This window comes from Rhinoderma darwinii, chromosome 2, assembly GCF_050947455.1.
Source record: "Rhinoderma darwinii isolate aRhiDar2 chromosome 2, aRhiDar2.hap1, whole genome shotgun sequence".
In the NCBI taxonomy this organism is placed as follows: Eukaryota; Metazoa; Chordata; class Amphibia; order Anura; family Rhinodermatidae; genus Rhinoderma; species Rhinoderma darwinii.
Window position 1 is genome coordinate 351429280 of NC_134688.1, and position 18962 is coordinate 351448241.

General features: G+C 40.7%; 1 protein-coding gene across 1 annotated transcript; it reads left to right on the top strand.

Annotated features, from left to right (window-relative positions):
* Window positions 1-324: 324 nt before the first annotated feature.
* HSD11B1 (hydroxysteroid 11-beta dehydrogenase 1) lies at window positions 325-18753 on the top strand. The gene is made up of 6 exons (XM_075853723.1): window positions 325-502; window positions 11512-11642; window positions 13972-14083; window positions 14542-14727; window positions 16114-16257; window positions 17692-18753. The coding sequence occupies exons 1-6, from the start codon at window positions 415-417 to the stop codon at window positions 17916-17918; spliced, it is 888 nt and encodes a 295-aa protein (XP_075709838.1). The 5' UTR covers window positions 325-414; the 3' UTR covers window positions 17919-18753.
* Window positions 18754-18962: the final 209 nt, after the last annotated feature.

The window sequence follows — 18962 nt, forward strand, 5'->3', positions numbered from 1 at the left end:
CCTGTACATGATATGGTACATTAAATGGTGCCATTAAACACTACAACTCGTCCGCAAACAGCAAGTCCTCCTCATGAAGACAGAAAAAAAAAAAATGTATGGCTTTTAGAAGACGGGGAGGAAAAAACTAAAATAAAAAAAAGCTAAAAATGGCTGTGGCAGCGAGGGGTTAAGGATCTGCACAAAATACACAGGTTCATAGTCACATCGAGCTCTCATATAGACTTTTACCCAATTTATCACTGCTCAGAATTAAAAGTGCAATACATAGTGTGACAGAAGCCCTGCCTCTGGATCTGCCTTTCCTGTTATCCAGTTACAGCCCCTTTTTGGCTGCACACAGCAGAACGCTCAGGCTCCGTACTGCAGCACATGTGAATGTGAAGTTCTCCAGATCCCAGTCAATGTACCAGCATGGCACTACTGAACAAAGCACTGCTTGCCCTGATTGGCATCCTATTGGCGGTTTACTTTTACTCTGGGAAAGAAGAGTTTAAGCCTGGTAAGTATGTAGTATATCTGTCTAACTTGCTTTTAGCCTTAGAGCTTGTCCACAAATTCTGAAAATTTCTGCAACATTTCCATTAAAACTAGCAGACATTCCGCACCATTTCCTGCGTTTTTTTTACTGCAGAAAATGGTGGGGATTTTGCGGCGTTTTTCTCAATGCTGGGAGATTGTGACATCTCCTCTGAAAAACGCAGCAATTCAGTCCTCTTTCTGCAACAGGAATTGACATGCTGTGGTACGAAACATACGCAGGTGAATTTCTGTTCTGAAATATTACGCAGCGTGTGGATACGATTTGTTAAATCTCACCCACTTTGCTGCTACTGTATTCTGCTACGTATTTTTCGTCCGCAATTCCAGACGGAAAATACGCAGGAATTCCGCTAGGTGTGGACAAGCCCTTTCAGGGATAGGTCATCAGTATATGATCGGTGAGGGCCAGACACCTGGACCCCACACAAATCAACCACTCCAGCTGCCTCTGGGCACCAGACGTCAATGCCGGGTGGCTCCGGTCACGGAATTGCTGCCGAGATGCAGAAATGCAGCTCTGCTCCTATTCAAGTGAATAGGAGCAGAGTTGCAGTTCTGCAGCAATATACAGAGCCAACTACTTCCACCTCCGTACATTGCATACTGCGGAGTCAGGGTGTCGGACCCCCACAGATCATATCTACCGGTGGATAGGTCATCAGTTGTCCGGAAGTGGCAACCTCTTTAAGGTGACCTTATATTGGGTCAGTAAAAGACCCTATATAAAGCAATAGCTACCATAAAATGTTGGGCGCTAATTGGTGACTGGGACCTCCTAGAAGCATGCTGCAAGTCTTTATGAATAGGTGGGGCAGAATGTTAAAAGACACAGTGATTTGAACCCACCTTCCACTAATCAGCAACAAGGAATCGCGTTACAGATGCGAGTGACCACTTCATGATGGTCAATGACGTCTGGGTTGGGAGTTTTGTATACTCCAACATTGCATTGGTTTACTCAAGCTGTAGGGCGCACTTGTGTAGGTAGAACACTATGAGAGGATCAATTGGCATAGTTTTGCTATACACAGCAATGTTTTTGCCCATGGCGCTCAATGGGCGCGAGCAAAAAACGCCAGAAAAAAACGCAGCAAACGGCGTGCAGGCAGATCAAAACCTGCTTCAAAATTCCAAACGGAATTTTGAGTCAGAATTTTCTGCCTGCAAAAAAACTCAGTGTGAACACAGCCGTACTAAGATTTTCTATTCAACTACAGAGCGATTTTACTGATGTGTCACCAGTCTTCACATAGTATACATGTGTTTATATCACAAAGGTGTCATTACAGTACAAAGTAATAAGTCCCCTCGTTCAATATTTTTGCAGTCTCTCAGTGACTCCAGAATTGTAATTTGGGCATATTTTATCATCCATATTACAGACACAAATTCTAAATTAAGATCAGTAAACAGGAGGTATGGCTGTTGCACCTGTTTTGCAGATGCTAAAATGCACCTGCTTTATGGCCATCTTAAAGCAGCCTAGGTCACTAGTATAAAAACCAGTTGCTTATGGCAACTACTGAGATCCCTTTTCCATTTAAGGCAACTGCTTTACTGCATGTAACTTTTTTTTTTTTTTTTCTTCTTTTAAATAGGCCTTATTTATATAGATAGTATAGCATGAAAAACGATATCTCCAATAAATTTGAAGGTATCTTTAACTAGACAGATCCCTCATTGCTAAGGTCAGTTCACACGTTCAGGATTTGATGCGGATGAAATCCACATCAGATGCGCATTTAGAAAACCGCAAGTGCGTATTTCTTATGGTGCAGATTTTATTGCAGATTTTAACATCTAATTGATTTCTATGATGAAAATCTACAATTAATATGCATTAAATCCGGCAGGGAATGGACATGCTGCGGATTTAAAATTTCTATCTGCATCTATAAATCGGCAATATAAAAATATTGTAAATATTTAAATATTGCAAATATTGTAAAAACTCATCTACTTGCATTGTACCAGTAAAATTATGCGCATCAAATACTGAACATGTAAACTGGCCCTAAAAGGTATCTATGAGATGAAGTCCATGTGTGCATCAGCATCAGATCCCGATCACCACCACGTGAGTCCTCTCAGTAGATGTAGCTGGGTCCCATTCACTTGGATGGAGCTGAGCTGGTGTTCCCGACATAGTCGTATATACGGATGCGCTGCTGTCTAGAAAAACATTAGAAAGGCCAGAGCATTTACAGCAAGGGTCTCCTTTCCTGCTGAACCTGGAGCACCCTGGGGGGTCAGATTCAATCCAATCACACATATATGGACACATCAATGTATTCCTAGAAATTCTGTTTAAGATTTATTTTAGATAAGCTATAATCTTTAATATACAGTCAACTGACTGCAGTGTGTGTGTGTGTGTGTGTGTGTGTGTGTGTGTGTGTGGTGTTTGTACATATGATTTGAAATAGGTAATCTGAACAAGAAGGTCCTGTCTCAATAATTTCTTTAGTAAGCCTCAGTTCTTAGATTCATAATGTTTATGTTGCATTTTTTGCATTTGGACATTGGACCTATCATGACTTTACAATCCAGTTGTATTGGGAAACCGCTATCTATAGCTCATGACTTCCCCATAAACATGAATGCTTGGATGCGACCAAAAGACGCTTCAAATGAGCGTCACTTTTTTTTTTTGTGTCCATTTGATTTTAACTGAGGTTCAGCAGCAGAAACAAGGTAGGGAATGCCGCTTATTTTTCCCACAAGCAGTCAAAAACCGCCTGGAAAATAAAGCGCCCCTGCCTCCCACTGAAATCAATGGGGGAACATTTGGGCCATTTTTTGTCACAGTTTCCGCTTCAAAATCAGCGCCAAAAACCTCTGTGCGAACTAGACCTAAGAGGGCCAAAGCTATTTTCTCTGAAGGAAGATATCAGGTGACAGTTGGGCTTGCCCCATACATATTAGATTTTCAGCGCACATTTATTTAATGTGTACGGTTTGCTTTCTCTTTTTAGACAGCGGGTCTGCCAGAAACAAACTGCTAGTTTGCAGTCCATTTGGATGCCCCACTAGTAGCTGCTGTCATTTTGAGAATTTCTGTGCCAATCCAACTTGTGTGAGGAGCTTCACGAAACATGGGGTAAAGTTTCTGCCAATTACCTTAAAAAAAAAATTAAAACTAGAATGGCAAGGGACTGCAAAAAGGACTGCAGAGTTCTAATTTCTGCAAATGGAAGATTTTTGATGAAAGCAAAGTTTAAAACACAATTTTTTTCATCAAACAGCATCGTTTTTTTCTAGCCCAGTCATAATCTTGATTACATTTTCAATTCATTTTCCAACTCTTTGATGAATAAAAGTATGAATTTTCATGGAAATAAAAAAAAATTCTGAATGATTCCAAACTTTTTAACAGTCGTGTATATGCCATCAAAGTCTTATCTTTGGGGGTCAACCACTGGGACCCCACTGATTTCTAGAATGAAGGGTCCATGGTCCGTTTGTTTTTTCTCTGACTGACCTGCTCTTATTAAAACTAATGCTGCACGGCGACTTTGGCCACGTCACAGGTCGCGCTGCCGAAAAATCGCTGTGTTGCCCTGCCTGATTCGCAGGTAATGAAAGTCAATATGTTCACTTTGCGACCCGCAAGTTTTCGCGATAACATCACAGTTGCAAGTGGTGACACCACAGTGGCTGGTTTATTGCGGGACAAGTTGTGTTTTTTTTAATGGTACCACTTAATGTATTATATAATGTACTGAGAAACTTATACAAATTATTTTGTTGGGTGGAGTTGAAAAAAAAAAAAAACAATTCTAAAAGTTTTCGATTTTACGCTGATCAGTGTGGTAAAAATGGCATGTTATTTCCTCGAAAGGAGCCGATTGGAAGACAGAGAGCCCCATCCCTCTGTCTAACCGCTCAGATGCCGCAGTCATTATAGACCTCGGCATATAAGGCGTGAACTTAGTTCCTTCTGGGTGTCCGCTGATAAAAACACCCAGCACTCACCGCATATGGCGCGGGCTCAGCTCCTTAGCTCCTCCATATTTGCTGTACATGTGCGGTGGAAATTGCTAAGGGTACTCTACGCAATTGTTTTCATAATCTGTAACAAATTTTAGTGCGAATAAAGTATTGTTATTTTAATAGTCACCTCGGCAGAAACTATATTTATCTTACAATATCTAAGTAGGAATATAACCTAACACTTCTTGTTAATCATTAACCAGCTAGTGAATCTTTGACACTAGACTATCATGTCAAGGCAAACATAATCAGGTCAGAAGTCATTAGGTATTAGGTCTCTTATAATCCAAGCCTATGGGTATGTTAAAGTAAATCACGGGCTTATCCAGATCTGCCCCAGACCATCACACTACCACCACCATGTTTGACTGTCGGTATGTTCTTATGGTGGAATGTGGGGCTAGCTTTAGGCTAGATTTAAAGAGACCAATTTCTTCCAAAAAGTTCAACCTTTTATTTATCAGTCCACAGAACATTATCTCAAAAGTCTTGGGGGTCATCCAGATTTATTTTTTTAGCTCAGAGAAAGTATGATACCTTACAGTGCAAATTTGGTCGCATGGCACATACAATAAAGTACATTGAACAAAACAAAATTAAATAAAGCACAATGCATCTTGGAATTCCTCTCCTCTCGGGTCTATGATGCATAAACAGATATAGAAAACAGGTCGTTCCACAACCGTTCTAGAACAACGCAGTAAATAATGAATAGATACATAAAGTGTCCCATAATCTCAGTGCCCTCTATATATCTGAGGAGAAGGTCATACATCAAGCAAATGTACAGTGCAATAGGGAGTAACAGGTATTCCCAAATCGGTTTATCGTGTAAACAGGAGGAACCTTGTCAGGGGACAATGCAACATGGTCAGGAAGACAGATGGATTAATCGTAAGACTAGTTAGTAAGTGGACACAATTCAGGCAAGTTGGATTATGCTGCGTGAGGGGACTGAATCCTTGGGGACTAAGTAGCTTGGAATTTATCTTGGACTCCCCGGTGCAGGTACCCGAGCTTCTTATATGGTAAAGACCCATTTACACTAGCAACTCATTGTGAAAGAGAGGTGTTAGTCATCCAGTTGCAGGATATGAGCTTTCTGGACATGAAGTATGTTCCATGTAGTAGTGGACACTGCTTTGAGGACTATTGGAGAGAACCTAGCCTTCTCAACAGATACAATTTTGGATCCAGTGGGATCAGCACAACCATCATATAGTTTAGGAACTTAACTACCTGTGCTTAACCCCCTTCCCTCTGCAGCCATTTTTCAGATTTTAATTTTTGTTTTTTCCTCTCCACCTTCCAAAAGCCATAACTTTTATTTTATTTTTCCTTTGATATAGCTGTATGAGGGCTTGTTGTTTGCAGGGTGAGTTGCAGTTTTTTACGGCACCAATTATTGTACCATATAATGTACTAGGAATAAAAAAACTTTAACTGTATTTTACTTTTTTTTTAATTAGTCCCCCTTGGGGACTTGAACTAGTGATCTTTGAGTCGCTTGCACAATATATACAGCAATACTAATGTATTGCAGTATATCATGATATTTACAGGCTCCTATTAAGCCCTGCCTCAGGTGGGAGAAAGACAAAGATGGCAGACGTGTGGGCTTTCATTAGGACTCCAGGCTGTCATGACATCCATCAGCACCTTGCGATTGCATCGCGGAGGTAGGCAATGGGCTCAAGGTCGTAAGCCCACTCCATACTTTCCTTCCCGGCCTCTGCTATATATATATATGGCGGATATCGGGAAGGGGTTAATAGCCTTGTATATATGGGCATTTCAATAGAATCTGATAGATCTTGACTCCCTCTTGCATTTGGGGCAAATATTTCTCCTGCCCGGACTATATCTGGCTACTCTGGCCATGTTCAAAAAGGCTTGATAAATGATATACAGCTGCGTAGCCCTCTCAGGGTATCTTGGGAATACCACTTTAGGAACCGCCAAAATATTTCCCAATCATCTTTGGGGATATCCCTACCACTGATTCCCATTCCGTCTTGATGTGTGCAATTATCATGTGCTGGCGGAAAGAAAGTAGAGATCCATAGGGAATGGAAATGTCACCTCTCAGACTGATCTTCATAAGCAAGGTATGTAGAAGTCCGGGAGTTCTAGTGCTTGGGAACCATATTGAGACTGGTATGCATGATGGTGTTGAATATAGCGACATAATATATTGGTGGGTAGGTCAAACTTCTCTTTCAGAACATGAAAAGATTTAAGACTCGTGGAGACCAGAATTTCACCTAGGTACTGTATACCATGTGCAAGCCACACAGCAGGGTCAGGGATGATGAAAATTTCAGGTAGCTGCTTGTTATGTCATGAGGGAGTGTAGGTATGTAAGAGAGGGTTATCATAGTGGGCTAAAAATCATCCCCAGACCAATCTGGCCTAGGTTAGTCTTTTAGTTTATTTTGTTTGGCCTAAAAAAAAGACATGGACACAGGAATAGTTTCTCAGATACAATGGATGGTGATTGGAAGAAATTAGAGTATATTCACACATGGCAAATCCATTCCATACATCTGAATGGGGTTGTTTCTGCAACATGTGCATGGATTTCTGCAAGCCCCATTCTGAAGGATAGGACAGCCGCAGACATTTCTGCAACAAATCTGCCGCGTGTGAATACACTCTTATGCATATAAACTCACCTATGTTTACAGTGTGTTTAAAGTGCATGTTGTATAATTTATAGAAATCATAAGTCAAGGCTAAAAGGGTAAATGAATTACAATGACAGAAGTGATTTAGCTATAGATTTTCTAGTAGGTTGTACATAAAATAGACTTTTATCATACTCTGTATCTAGGTTTATAATCCAATGTGTAAAATCCAAGGCCGTTACAGTAATTATTAGCATAAGACATCATAACTTTATTAAATTCTTTAAAAGAGCTGTCTTTAGTGGTGGCTAGAGATCCCACAGTATATGACTGCTGTAACTCAGCATCTAAGGAAGAAAACTAAATTTCTCAAACATTTTTACTACTAGGCCACATCAGATGTATGTGATGTAGACATAACAGATTGCTGTAGCTCCAGCAAATAACGTTTAATCATAAAAATAAATATATTCAATTCTATTAAAAATATAGGCAACTACACTCTTTCATTGCAAAAGTTTTGACAATTTCTTGAACCATTGAGTGCCAAACTTGCACACGGTCTAGGGCTGCATTGTCTATGGATAGAAGAAAGGGCAGGTTATATATCTCTTCATCTTATTAGAGTCTTTACTGAAAAAAAAATTTTCAGTACGGGACAGTAGTTCCGCGGAGAGGCAGGGACTCCTAGCGTCATAGATAACGATGATGCTAGGAGCCCGGCTCCCTGCAGTGTGCTCAGTCCGGGAAATGCGGCCGACCTGCGGACAGTATATATCACTGACTGAACACGCTCGTGTGAATCCCGCCTTAATCAAAAACTTAAATTCATATAAAAATAAAATTTTTTATAAAGTGACATTTCTGTTCTTGACAGGTAAAAATACAAAAATTTCCAATTGTGAGCAATTATTTATCACCTAGATTACAAATTATGTCTCTAAACTTAGTAATTAACAATAAAGTATGTCGAATCAGAAAGGAAAAAAATAACAACTATTAACAAATTAGATTATTGGCTTTTCAGATTATTTAATGATCAATATAGTCACCCTTCTTTTTAATAATTTCATGAGCATTTACAGAATCTGCCAGTCTCTTGATTTGCTACCACAGCAATTAGTAAATGTCATGCTTGAGAAGGGCATCGGTCATCGGTCATCTATAAAACCACTTCTGGTCGCTGAATTCATAGAATAAAACATTGTCCTGCATTATTATTATGACCTTCTTGAATGCTACTGACTAAGGCCTCATATACACGACTGCAAGTTTTATCCGCAATTATGGATCCGTAATTGAGGATAAATTACTGACCTATTCATTTCTATCGGCCACGGTCACCTTCTTGTATATTTACGGGGGGTGTCCAGGATCGTAGAAATGACCCGCGAAAAATAGGACATGTGTTATTTTTTGCATTTACGGACCATGCTCCTAACTTTATTACTGCACTCCGCGGCCCGTCTGTGCAGTATTTACTGACCGTAAATACTTGACGGTAGTGTGCGATCTTGGACCACTGTTTGAAGAAAGTTTGCCAGAAATTGAAAGTAGTTGAGAGTGGATTTTCAATTTGCAACCGAAAACGGCCCACTGGCTCGATGTTAATGACATCGGCCCACACTATAAACCTTCCTCCACTTGTCTGGCTCTTCACAAACTAGTACCCATCACATCCATGAGACCTTTTAAAAAAAACAAAAAAACAAAACAAAAGCAAAGTGCTCAGCTGGATCGGTTCGCGTCTCAGCACCCGGATCCCCACCGATCAAAACTTTTGATATGTCTCCGACATATCAAATGTTTGATGAAAGTGTAGTTCCTATTTTGGGCCTCCTTATTCACACGAACGTATTTTACGTCCGTGATACACGGGTGAAAATCATGTGTGTCGCACGGACCTATGTTAGGCAATGGGGACGTTCAGACTGTCCATGATTTTCACGCAGCGTGTGTCCGCTACGTAAAACCCACGCCATGTTTGCCCGTTTTTCGTGCAGCACGCACCCATTGAAGTCAATGGGTGCGTGAAAATTGCGCACAGCACACGGAAGCACTGCACTAAAAAAATAAAAGCACCTCCTGCTTTTATGTTTGTAAATATAAAAACAGAGTCATAACGATGCCATATGTGCGAAAATCACGCAGACACGCACCAGATACTGATGCCACACAGAACTGCTACGCGCGCAAAACGCAGCGTTTTTTGCGCGCGCAATATGCACACGCTTGTGTGAATAAGGCCTAAGAGTGAGTACTTCATTCTTGACCTTAGTAATGCTTAAAGAAGAGGTAGACTTAGGGTATGTTCACACGGCCTATTTACGGACGTAAATCGGGCGTTTTTGCCCCGAATTACGCCCGAAAATAGCGCCTCAATAGCGCTGACAAACATCTGCCCATTGAAAGCAATGGGCAGACGTTTGTCTGTTCACACGAGGCGTATATTTACGCGCCGCTGTCAAAAGACGGCGCGTAAATAGACGCCCGCGTCAAAGAAGTGACCTGTCACTTCTTTGGCCGTAATTAGAGCCGTTATTCATTGACTCCAATGAATAGCAGCGCTAATTACGGCCGTAATTGACGCGGCGTTCAAGCGCCTGCACATGCCGGTACGGCTGAAATTACGGGGATATTTTCAGGCTGAAACATCCCCGTAATTTCAGCCGTAACGGACGCCCTCGTGTGAACATACCCTTATAGTCTACCGGTAGATGGTAGGCTTTAGGAGAGGGGGCAATGAAGGCTAAAGAGCTTCATGGATGATGATAATAAAAAGTCCTTTTGCAATTAATTTGCACTCATGCAAGCTATTAATAACAAAGCGATTTATTGTGCAGACTAAATAGTTTAGCAATTTCTATACTGTTGAATCCCTCTTCTAGGCATTTCTGAATTTTATGACGTGCCCTGATCTTTTATCATGATTTCTAGTTATAGTACCTTGGAAACTGTAAGGCTGGGTTCACACGACCTATTTTCAGACGTAATGGAGGCGTTTTACGCCTCGATTTACGTCTGAAAAAAACTGCTCCAATACGTCGGCAAACATCTGCCAATTACTTTCAATGGGCTTTACGATGTACTGTGCCGTCGACCTGTCATTTTACGCGTCACTGTCAAAAGACGGCTCGTAAAATTACAACCTCGTCAAAAGAAGTGCAGGACACTTCTTGGGACGTTTTTGGAGCCATTTTCTCATAGACTCCAATGAAAACCGCTCCAAAAACGGCCATAAAAAACGCTGCGAAAACCCCCGCGAAAAACGCAAGTTGCTCAAAAAACGTCTGAAAATCAGGGGCTGTTTTCCCTTGAAAACAGCTCTGTATTTTGAGACGTTTTTGACTCTACGTGTGAACATACCCTAAAAGTGTCAGTTTTTGCCGATGACACAAATTTATGTTAACGCTTCCAATGGTAAGAAGTGCATCTAGGCTGCAGTAATAGTATGGCTGTGTGTATATTAAACAGAATACAACTAGGGATAACAGACCATGAGAACAACTTCAGTGTACTGGTTACTAGGGGTATGTGCACACGATGAGAGGCTTTTACGTCTGAAAAGACAGACTGTTTTCAGGAGAAAACAGATGCGTCATTTCAGACGTAAATGCTGCTCCTCGTATTATGCGAGGCGTCTTTGACGCCTGTAATCTTGAGCTGCAATGACTTCAATGAAGAACGGCTCAAATCACGTTGCAAAGAAGTGCCCTGAACTTCTTTGCCGAGGCAGTCAATTCACGCGTCGTCGTTTGGTCAAACGACGACGCGTAAATTACAGGTCGTCTGCACAGTACGTCGGCAAACCCATACAAATGAATGGGCAGATGTTTGCCGACATATTGTAGCCCTATTTTCAGACATAAAACGAGGCATAATACGCCTCGTTTACGTCTGAAAATAGGTCGTGTGAACCCAGCCTAGCAAGCCGAGCAGCAGCACTCAATAGTAAGCACCAGCCGTAAAAGCAAATACAATTTAGGCCGTGTTCACACAGTGCAGATCTAATGGAGATTTTGCATATATTTTTTCAGCCAAAACCAGAAACTAAGACAGAAGAGATATATAAAGGAAGGCTTAAAGAGTCTTCTCTTCTGCATACATTTTTGGTTTGGGCTTAAAAATCCCATGCAAAATCTGCATCAAATCTGCACTGTGCAAACAAGGCCGTATGTTAAAAAAAAACAACTATACATTCAAATAAAGATGTATCTATAAATTACTTAAATTTAAAAAAAAAATTTCTTGCAAGATTTTCCATCAACTTTGCACATGACAGGATCATTATACACAAACAAATATTGTTTGTAAAATAGCTAACAAAGTTTTGTTTCTGTTTATTTAGAAATGTTAAAGGGCAAAAGGGTGATTGTAACTGGCGCAAGTTCAGGCATTGGTGAACAGATGGCATATCACCTTGCAAAGATGGGATCTCATGTACTGATAACGGCACGCACTGAAGAGAAACTCAAGAAGGTAACTTCATTATGTTGTTCTTTACATTTATGTTAATAAAACTAGTTGTCACCATTCGGGTCAATGCACACGATATGTATTACGTGTGATTTTGCCGCGCATATTTGCGTGGAGTAAAACCGCAGCATAATAAAGTACCAGCATAGTCAATGAGATTCCAGATAAACTCATGTCCACATTGCGGTATTTTTCAGGATGTAAATTGACCCGCGATGCGGACTTTAGAAACCGCGGAATGACAATTTATCTTGCGATTCCGCTTGCGAATTCTATCCCTGTAGTTCTGCAGAAATACGCAGCAAAACCTGAAAACGCCCTGATTTACGTAAAAATCTCACTGAAAAAGTATTGAAAAGTGAGGGTTTTTTTCTGTAAATTTCTTGCGGTTTCGCTGCGTATTTTCCACTGCAAAATACGCAATGTGTGCATGCAGTCTTAGGGTCAGTTCACACTGAGTTTTTTTCACTGATTTTAACGCGAAAACCACATCTGAATCCACGCAAAAAAAATGGCCGAAATAGTCTCCCATCGATATCAATGGGAGGCAGAGGTGTTTTTTTTTTCCCCGGAGTGGCTTTTAGCCACTCGCAGGAAAAAGAAGCACCATGCTCTTTCATGCCGCAGTTCCGCCTCCTGCCTCGCATTGAATATATATATATAACTAGGCAGAAATGGCCTCATTTCTTCAGTTCTTTGTTTGAGGCCTCAAAGGCACTTAACAGTTCCATGTGTCATCAGCGTATGATGCGCGGCTGCGAGATTCTCGCAGCCGCCATCATTATGACACTCCGTTTGGATGCACGTGGTGCTTTTCTGTTTACATTCAGGGTTTGACAGCTGTTGCGCGAATCACGCTCATCCCACGGAAGTGCTTCCGTGCGGCATGCGTGGTTTTCACGCACCCATTGACTTCAATGGGTGCGTGATGCGCGAACAGTGCACAAAGATAGGACATGTCGTGAGTTTTTTTCAGCGGACTCACGCTGAGCAAAACTCACGGACTGTCTGCACTGCCCCATAGACTAATATAGGTGCGTACGACACGCGTGAAAAGCACGCGCGTCGCACGCACGTATATCACGCTCGTGTAAACGAGGCCTAACAGTGTGTTACCCTATTTAATAGAAATCTCCCTCACCAACAAACAGTAGGGTAGTAGAGATAGACTGACTGCCATCAGGACAGTACAGGTGGTACTGATGTCAGGGGCTCAGTCCAAAAAGAATTGTCAGTTTTTGTTTTTCACCTCATAGTCATCCCATGGGACCTGAACAATGGCACTATTATTATTGTGCAAAAATGGTGCCCTTTATTTAATGTAAGCAAATGTGCACAAGCCTTATGTAATCCAACCAAGTGTCCACCAAAAGTAAACAATGGGGTCCAAGATGCTGGAAGGGAGCCCAATATGCCCTAACTATTTGTCTACATGGGGCCCAAACATTACTAATGGTGGCCCTGGAGATGGATATTTCCACCAAATGCATATGGAACTGATGATTGTGCTTTGTGCAGGCCCAACTTATTGTGTTAGGATTCACTTTTCTCTGTCAATTAGGCCTTATTTACACGAACGTGTGCGTTTTGCGCACGTTGCAGTTCCGTGTGCCATCAGTGTTTGGTACGTGTCTGCGTTATTTTTGCGCGTATGGCATACTTATGTCACGTGGTTTTGACGTTTACAAAATGAAATGAAGGAGGTGCCTTTCTTTTTCTCATCATTTCTTGTGCGTCCGTGTGCTGTCCGTGATTTTCACGCACCCATTGACTTCAATGGGTGCGTGATGCGCAAAAAACGCTAAAGTATAGGACATACAGTGAGTTTCACGCAGCGAACACACGCTGCGTGAAAAACACGGTATGTCTGAAAGGCCCCATTGACTTGCATAGGTCCGTGCAACGTGCGAGATTTTCATGCGCGTATCACGGACGTGAAATACGCTCCTGTAAATAAGGCCTTAGACTGCACCGTGACCACAGCAGAGAGTCTTTAGGGACCATCCTCCCTTCTTTATACTGCATCGTGGTCACTATGATTTGTTACCATTATGCTAAGTGAGCGTGTAAAACGACATACATCTTCTTATTGTTTGACTGTTATCCCATTACTGTACATAACAAGACTTGCCAGATCCCCTTATTTTATTAGTCTTTCAGTCATTAAAATTTCTTTGTCCTTTAAAATAGACTTATATTGTTATGCAGGGCTGCACTACAATATGAAGGAGAGGGCATCACTAATGTAAATAAAAGAAAATGGGCATTACTAGCGTATATACGATATACTATATATAAAGTATTGTGCAATACATTTAATTTTTTTACCTAGGTGATTGAAAAGTGCACAAAACTTGGCGCAGCTTCTGCCTTTTATATTCCTGGAAGTATGGACAATATGACTTTTGCTAAGCACGTGGTGCATGAAGCTGAGCGTTTATTTGGTAAGAGCCAAGAAATATTGCTAGTAATTGAGAAGTCTGTATTCAGTGATTTATTTATCCCTACCATGCCGCATTTGGTTCCATATCTTATTAAGTGTCAGTAAAGTTTTGTTCACACAGTGTATTTAGGATCCGGATCTCTTTTATACTATGTCTATAATGAAAAACTGATAAGGATGAGATCTGGTGATGATGGGGGTGGGGTGGTTGCGTTTTGTTTTTTAACCCCTAGAATTTTGGTCAGGTTGTGTTGTAGTTTTTTAGGTGCACTGGTTATTTGTTGTATGTATTTGAATAATATGCAAGTAACTGAACTATTTACTTAATTTATTGAACACTTTATTTAATTGCATTCCATAAACTATGACCTTCATGGACAATGAGAAGTTATGACTGGCATAAGATATTACACATAAACCAGTTTCTAAATATAAAAGGTGCGCTTTCTTTACAAACAGGTGGACTGGACATGCTCATCTTAAACCATATTGGTTATACCTATTTTAATTTCTTTGATGGCGATGTGGATCATATACGGAAACTCCTGGAAATAAATTTTTTGAGCTATGCAACCATGACAGTAGAAGCTCTGCCAATGTTAAAAGCAAGTAGTGGCAACATTGTAGTAGTCTCTTCACTTGCAGGTAATTACAATTCAATAATTCTTTTAAATGGAAATATTTAATTCAACATATAGCTACAGATTTATTACACATATATACAGAAAGTTGTCAGGGTGTGAAAATTATATCTGGCAAGTTTCTCTAAGGCTGCGCTCACATCAACGTTGCTATTCCGTTCATGGGTTCTGCTGCAGCTTTCAGTCGGAGGAACCCATGAAAGGAAAGCCAAGCGGAAACTAACCCGTTTCACGCAGTTCTAGTTGTGACACAACCGGAGATATCACCAGTTGAAAACACAGCCGGGAATGGAAGCTGTACATTAGCATATTTAGAAAAATGCTCATAACTTTGAAAATAATAAATGTTTAAAAAAAAAAAATAATCACACTAGTTATCAGCATCATAGCGCCTATTGGATTAGTTAGGAGATAGGGAATTAATAAACTAGTGACAGAGTCCCTTTAAGTGCTGTTCAGATCTGGATATTCAAATTTTTTGCTTCAAATTTCTCCTTCAATTTGGTGAAGACAAGTGCTTGAGTACCGTACACACAATGGGGGAGATATGGGGCTCGTCCACACGCTGCAGAATTTCAGCGTTTTTTCCGTCCGTAATTTTGGACGGAATAAAAACACAGCAGATTACAGTAGCAGCAAAGTGAGGGAGATTTTACAAATCTCATCCACACGCTGCGTAAAAATTCCGAGCAGATATTGACCTGCTGTGCATATTTTTCGGACCGCAGCATGTCCGTTCCTGCTGCAGAATGTGGACAGAACTGTAGCCTTTTTCAGAGGAGATGTCTCCATCTCTTAACATTGGGAAAAACGCAGCAATTTTCGCACCATTTTCTGCCATAAAAAAACACAGGAAATGGGGCGTTTTTGCCACAGCGTGATGTCTGCGTTTTTCAACGGAATCACTGCATAAATTTTCTGAAGCAATTCCGTTGTGTGTGGACAAGCCCTAACTAAACAAAATGCAACAGAATTCTGGCACAAATTGTGGCAAAAAAAGGTGGTGTGCATGGCTTCCGCCAAATTGATTATGTTTTAGACACTTTTTGCACCTTCCTACGCGGTTTTGAAGAGTGTTTGAAAAAGAGGAAGCTAAGAAGTTATAAAATGCGCCAGATTTGTTAACAGCGTGTGAAATTTTCTTGGCGCAAAATACTGATGAAAATTACGTCAGCCATGAAGTGGCGTAAGGAAGAAGGAAGTGTCAAACATGTCTAGCAAAATGCAGCAAATTTATCATACAGCGTACGTCACTGATAAATTTGATGCAGTTTCTGTCAGCCTGGCCGAGTTTTATGCCTATCTTTAAGACCATATTAATAAATCTCTCCTCATACGTATATTTTAACAATGAAGTCATCAATATTGTTTGCAAACTTTTACTTTACAGGCAAGGTTGGCTTACCATTGACGGTGCCATATTCGACCACTAAATTTGCTCTGGATGGTTTCTTCAGTTCTCTCCGATTGGAGTTCTACCACCAAAAAGTGAATGTTTCTATTACATTGTGTGTTATCAGCTATATTGACACAGGTAAGAACAATTTACAAGCAAAATAAAGTAACATCCTACTTCCAGTCAATTATGAATTTAAAAAAAAATTACAACAAATTAATTTCTAGCTTAAACCGGATCTCTTAGGTCTCATGTGCTTCCTCATACGATCAGCATATAATAGAGGGAGAGATGCTCATCTTGGGGATATAGTTTTCTATAATTCGATTCAGTATTTTCCTGTAAAATGCTGTTTAAATACTACCAGGACTCATGCACACAACCGTAAGGGATTTTACTGTCCGCAAATATGGAGCCGACAGCTACGGATACACATCAGCAGCTGTCCGCAATTGCAGAAGCGCCCACAGACTTCTATGAGTCCATGCCGGAATTGTGAACAAGAATAGGACGTGTTCTATATTTTGCAGATCATTTCTACAGCACGAACACACATCGGTAATTATACGGAAAGGGGTCTGTGGCCTACAAAAATTAATGGGTTTCGCAATTTCATCCATAATTACGGATGAAAACTACGGTTGTGTGCATAAGGCCTTAGGCTACATTCACACGAGCGTGTCATGTTCACGCGCGTGAATCTGGTCAGTGTGCATTGCGTTATGCATCAGTGTGCTTTTCGAGTGGCATGTGTTTTTTACGCACTTGAAGAGCACTTTTTTTTTTAATGGAATTGATGCGCAAATCATGCACCGCACACGGATGTGCATCCGTGTGCAGTGCGTGGTTTTCACGCACCCATTGACTTCAATGGGCGCGTAGGTGCATGAAAACGCACCAATATAGGACATGCAGTGAGTTCCACGCAGCGAACTCTTGCTGCGTGAAATTTCACGCGTGTGAATGGCCCCATTGAAATCAATGGGTCCGCGTGCTGTGCGTGGTTTCAGCGCACAGCACATGGACGTGATTCACGCTCGTCTGAATGAGGCCTTAGTCATACTGTACTTCTCTCCATCCACACCGTGGAAAAAGTAGCATAGAAGATCTGGAATATTTGCTTAAATTTGGACCATTTTGCAATATTGAAGATAAATAAATAAAAAATTTTTTTAACTACAATAAATAGTACAAAATACCAAATAAACAGATAAACATATATAGCCATCACATGCACGGCTCAATCTAATGACATACCACTAGCTCCTAAAGAAATGTATCTAGACCGGACTACAACACAATCTATAGTTTCAAAATCCAGCATTTTTACAATGAGTCCCAGTGGTTACACCCCCACCATATAGACATTGATGCAATATCTAATATACTGTATATGTACCATCAATGTTGTAAATGAGAACACCCCCTTAAACTGTTCCCTAGATTATCTGCTGCCCTCATGAGGGCATATGAATGACTTCAGCACTACTGGTATCATGTGAGGGACAGGGAGAATTTGGTTTCTCAATGCACATTGTCAATAACCACAACTTTTCATGTGTATTATTGCAGACTCCGCTGTAAATACAGTGTCACATGTGATCCAGCAGCCTGCGGCTCCGAAAGGAGAATGTGCACTAGAGATCATTAAAGGTGGAGCCCTGCGACAAAGAGAAGTATATTACCAGTATCATGCCACTAAGATTCCAATGCTGCTTAGAGACTGGGCACCCGAATTCTTAGAATACCTTGTCCTTAAGAATTACGATGTCGGGGCACTGAATAAGAAGCGGGAATGACGGCAATAACAGAATATAGCGAGACAACTGTAAAATACCGAAGATGTAACATCAAAGATTATTTTTCAAATATCATCACGGCCACAAAATAAGATTTTATATTACTACACCAAATCACAATTTTTACGCTATGTCCCATTTTACCAGGATAAAATAAATGACATGGGGAAAATATTGTTTAAAACATAGTTTGCATCTCTTATTTCCTCTCCTTCCATTGCTGTATCCGAGCCACATTGCTTACACTTTTGTAAACCAGCACAAGAAAAAGCTAAAGAAATACTATTTACAATGGATGAAATCCTTCAATCTGTGGCTCTACCTAGTAGATCCCAAGTGGGACACCTAAGGATGCTTTACGCGGCCAGTACTGGTGGCTTTAATGTGCTTCACGTGTACAAGCCACTGATCGCAGCAGACTACCGCAACACGGCGGAGCATTGTTCTTAATGTAGCACATAAACGTGCAAAAGACACGGCAAAACTGCACCATGTGAATACACCTAAAGGGGTTGCCCAAACAGTACACTGTCTTAAAGGGGTTGTCAAATAAGGGCAGCTTCTTTCTATATACCATGGAGGATATGCAACATGTGCACTGCAGCTTCTCGTGGCGATATACATGGATAACTAGGGGAGGAAAGGATTGTCTTTTTGAAGAGAAGCGGTTAATGGGACATAGCGTAGAAATATGCCATCACTTTATAAAATGGGAAAACGGAGGAATAATAAATATTCAATTATAAGAAAGGCTCCTGTGGGGAAATATTGGGCACAATATTTTTACCTTGTTATGTGAAAAGGTTTATGTCAACAATAAAACGTAAAAAAGCAATTAATTTGTGTATAATTTATTTTGTTATAAAGAGTTACATTTTAACCATCGATCACAACTGTTAGTTGTAAATAGTTATTTCATGGGGAATATAAGCATTTACTAAATAAGACATGTAAGGAGACGTGCCAGGTTCTTAGGCCCAGTTCACATGGAGGAATTTACAGGCAGAAAAAAATCTGGGCAGATTTTGACCTGCCTGCACTTTC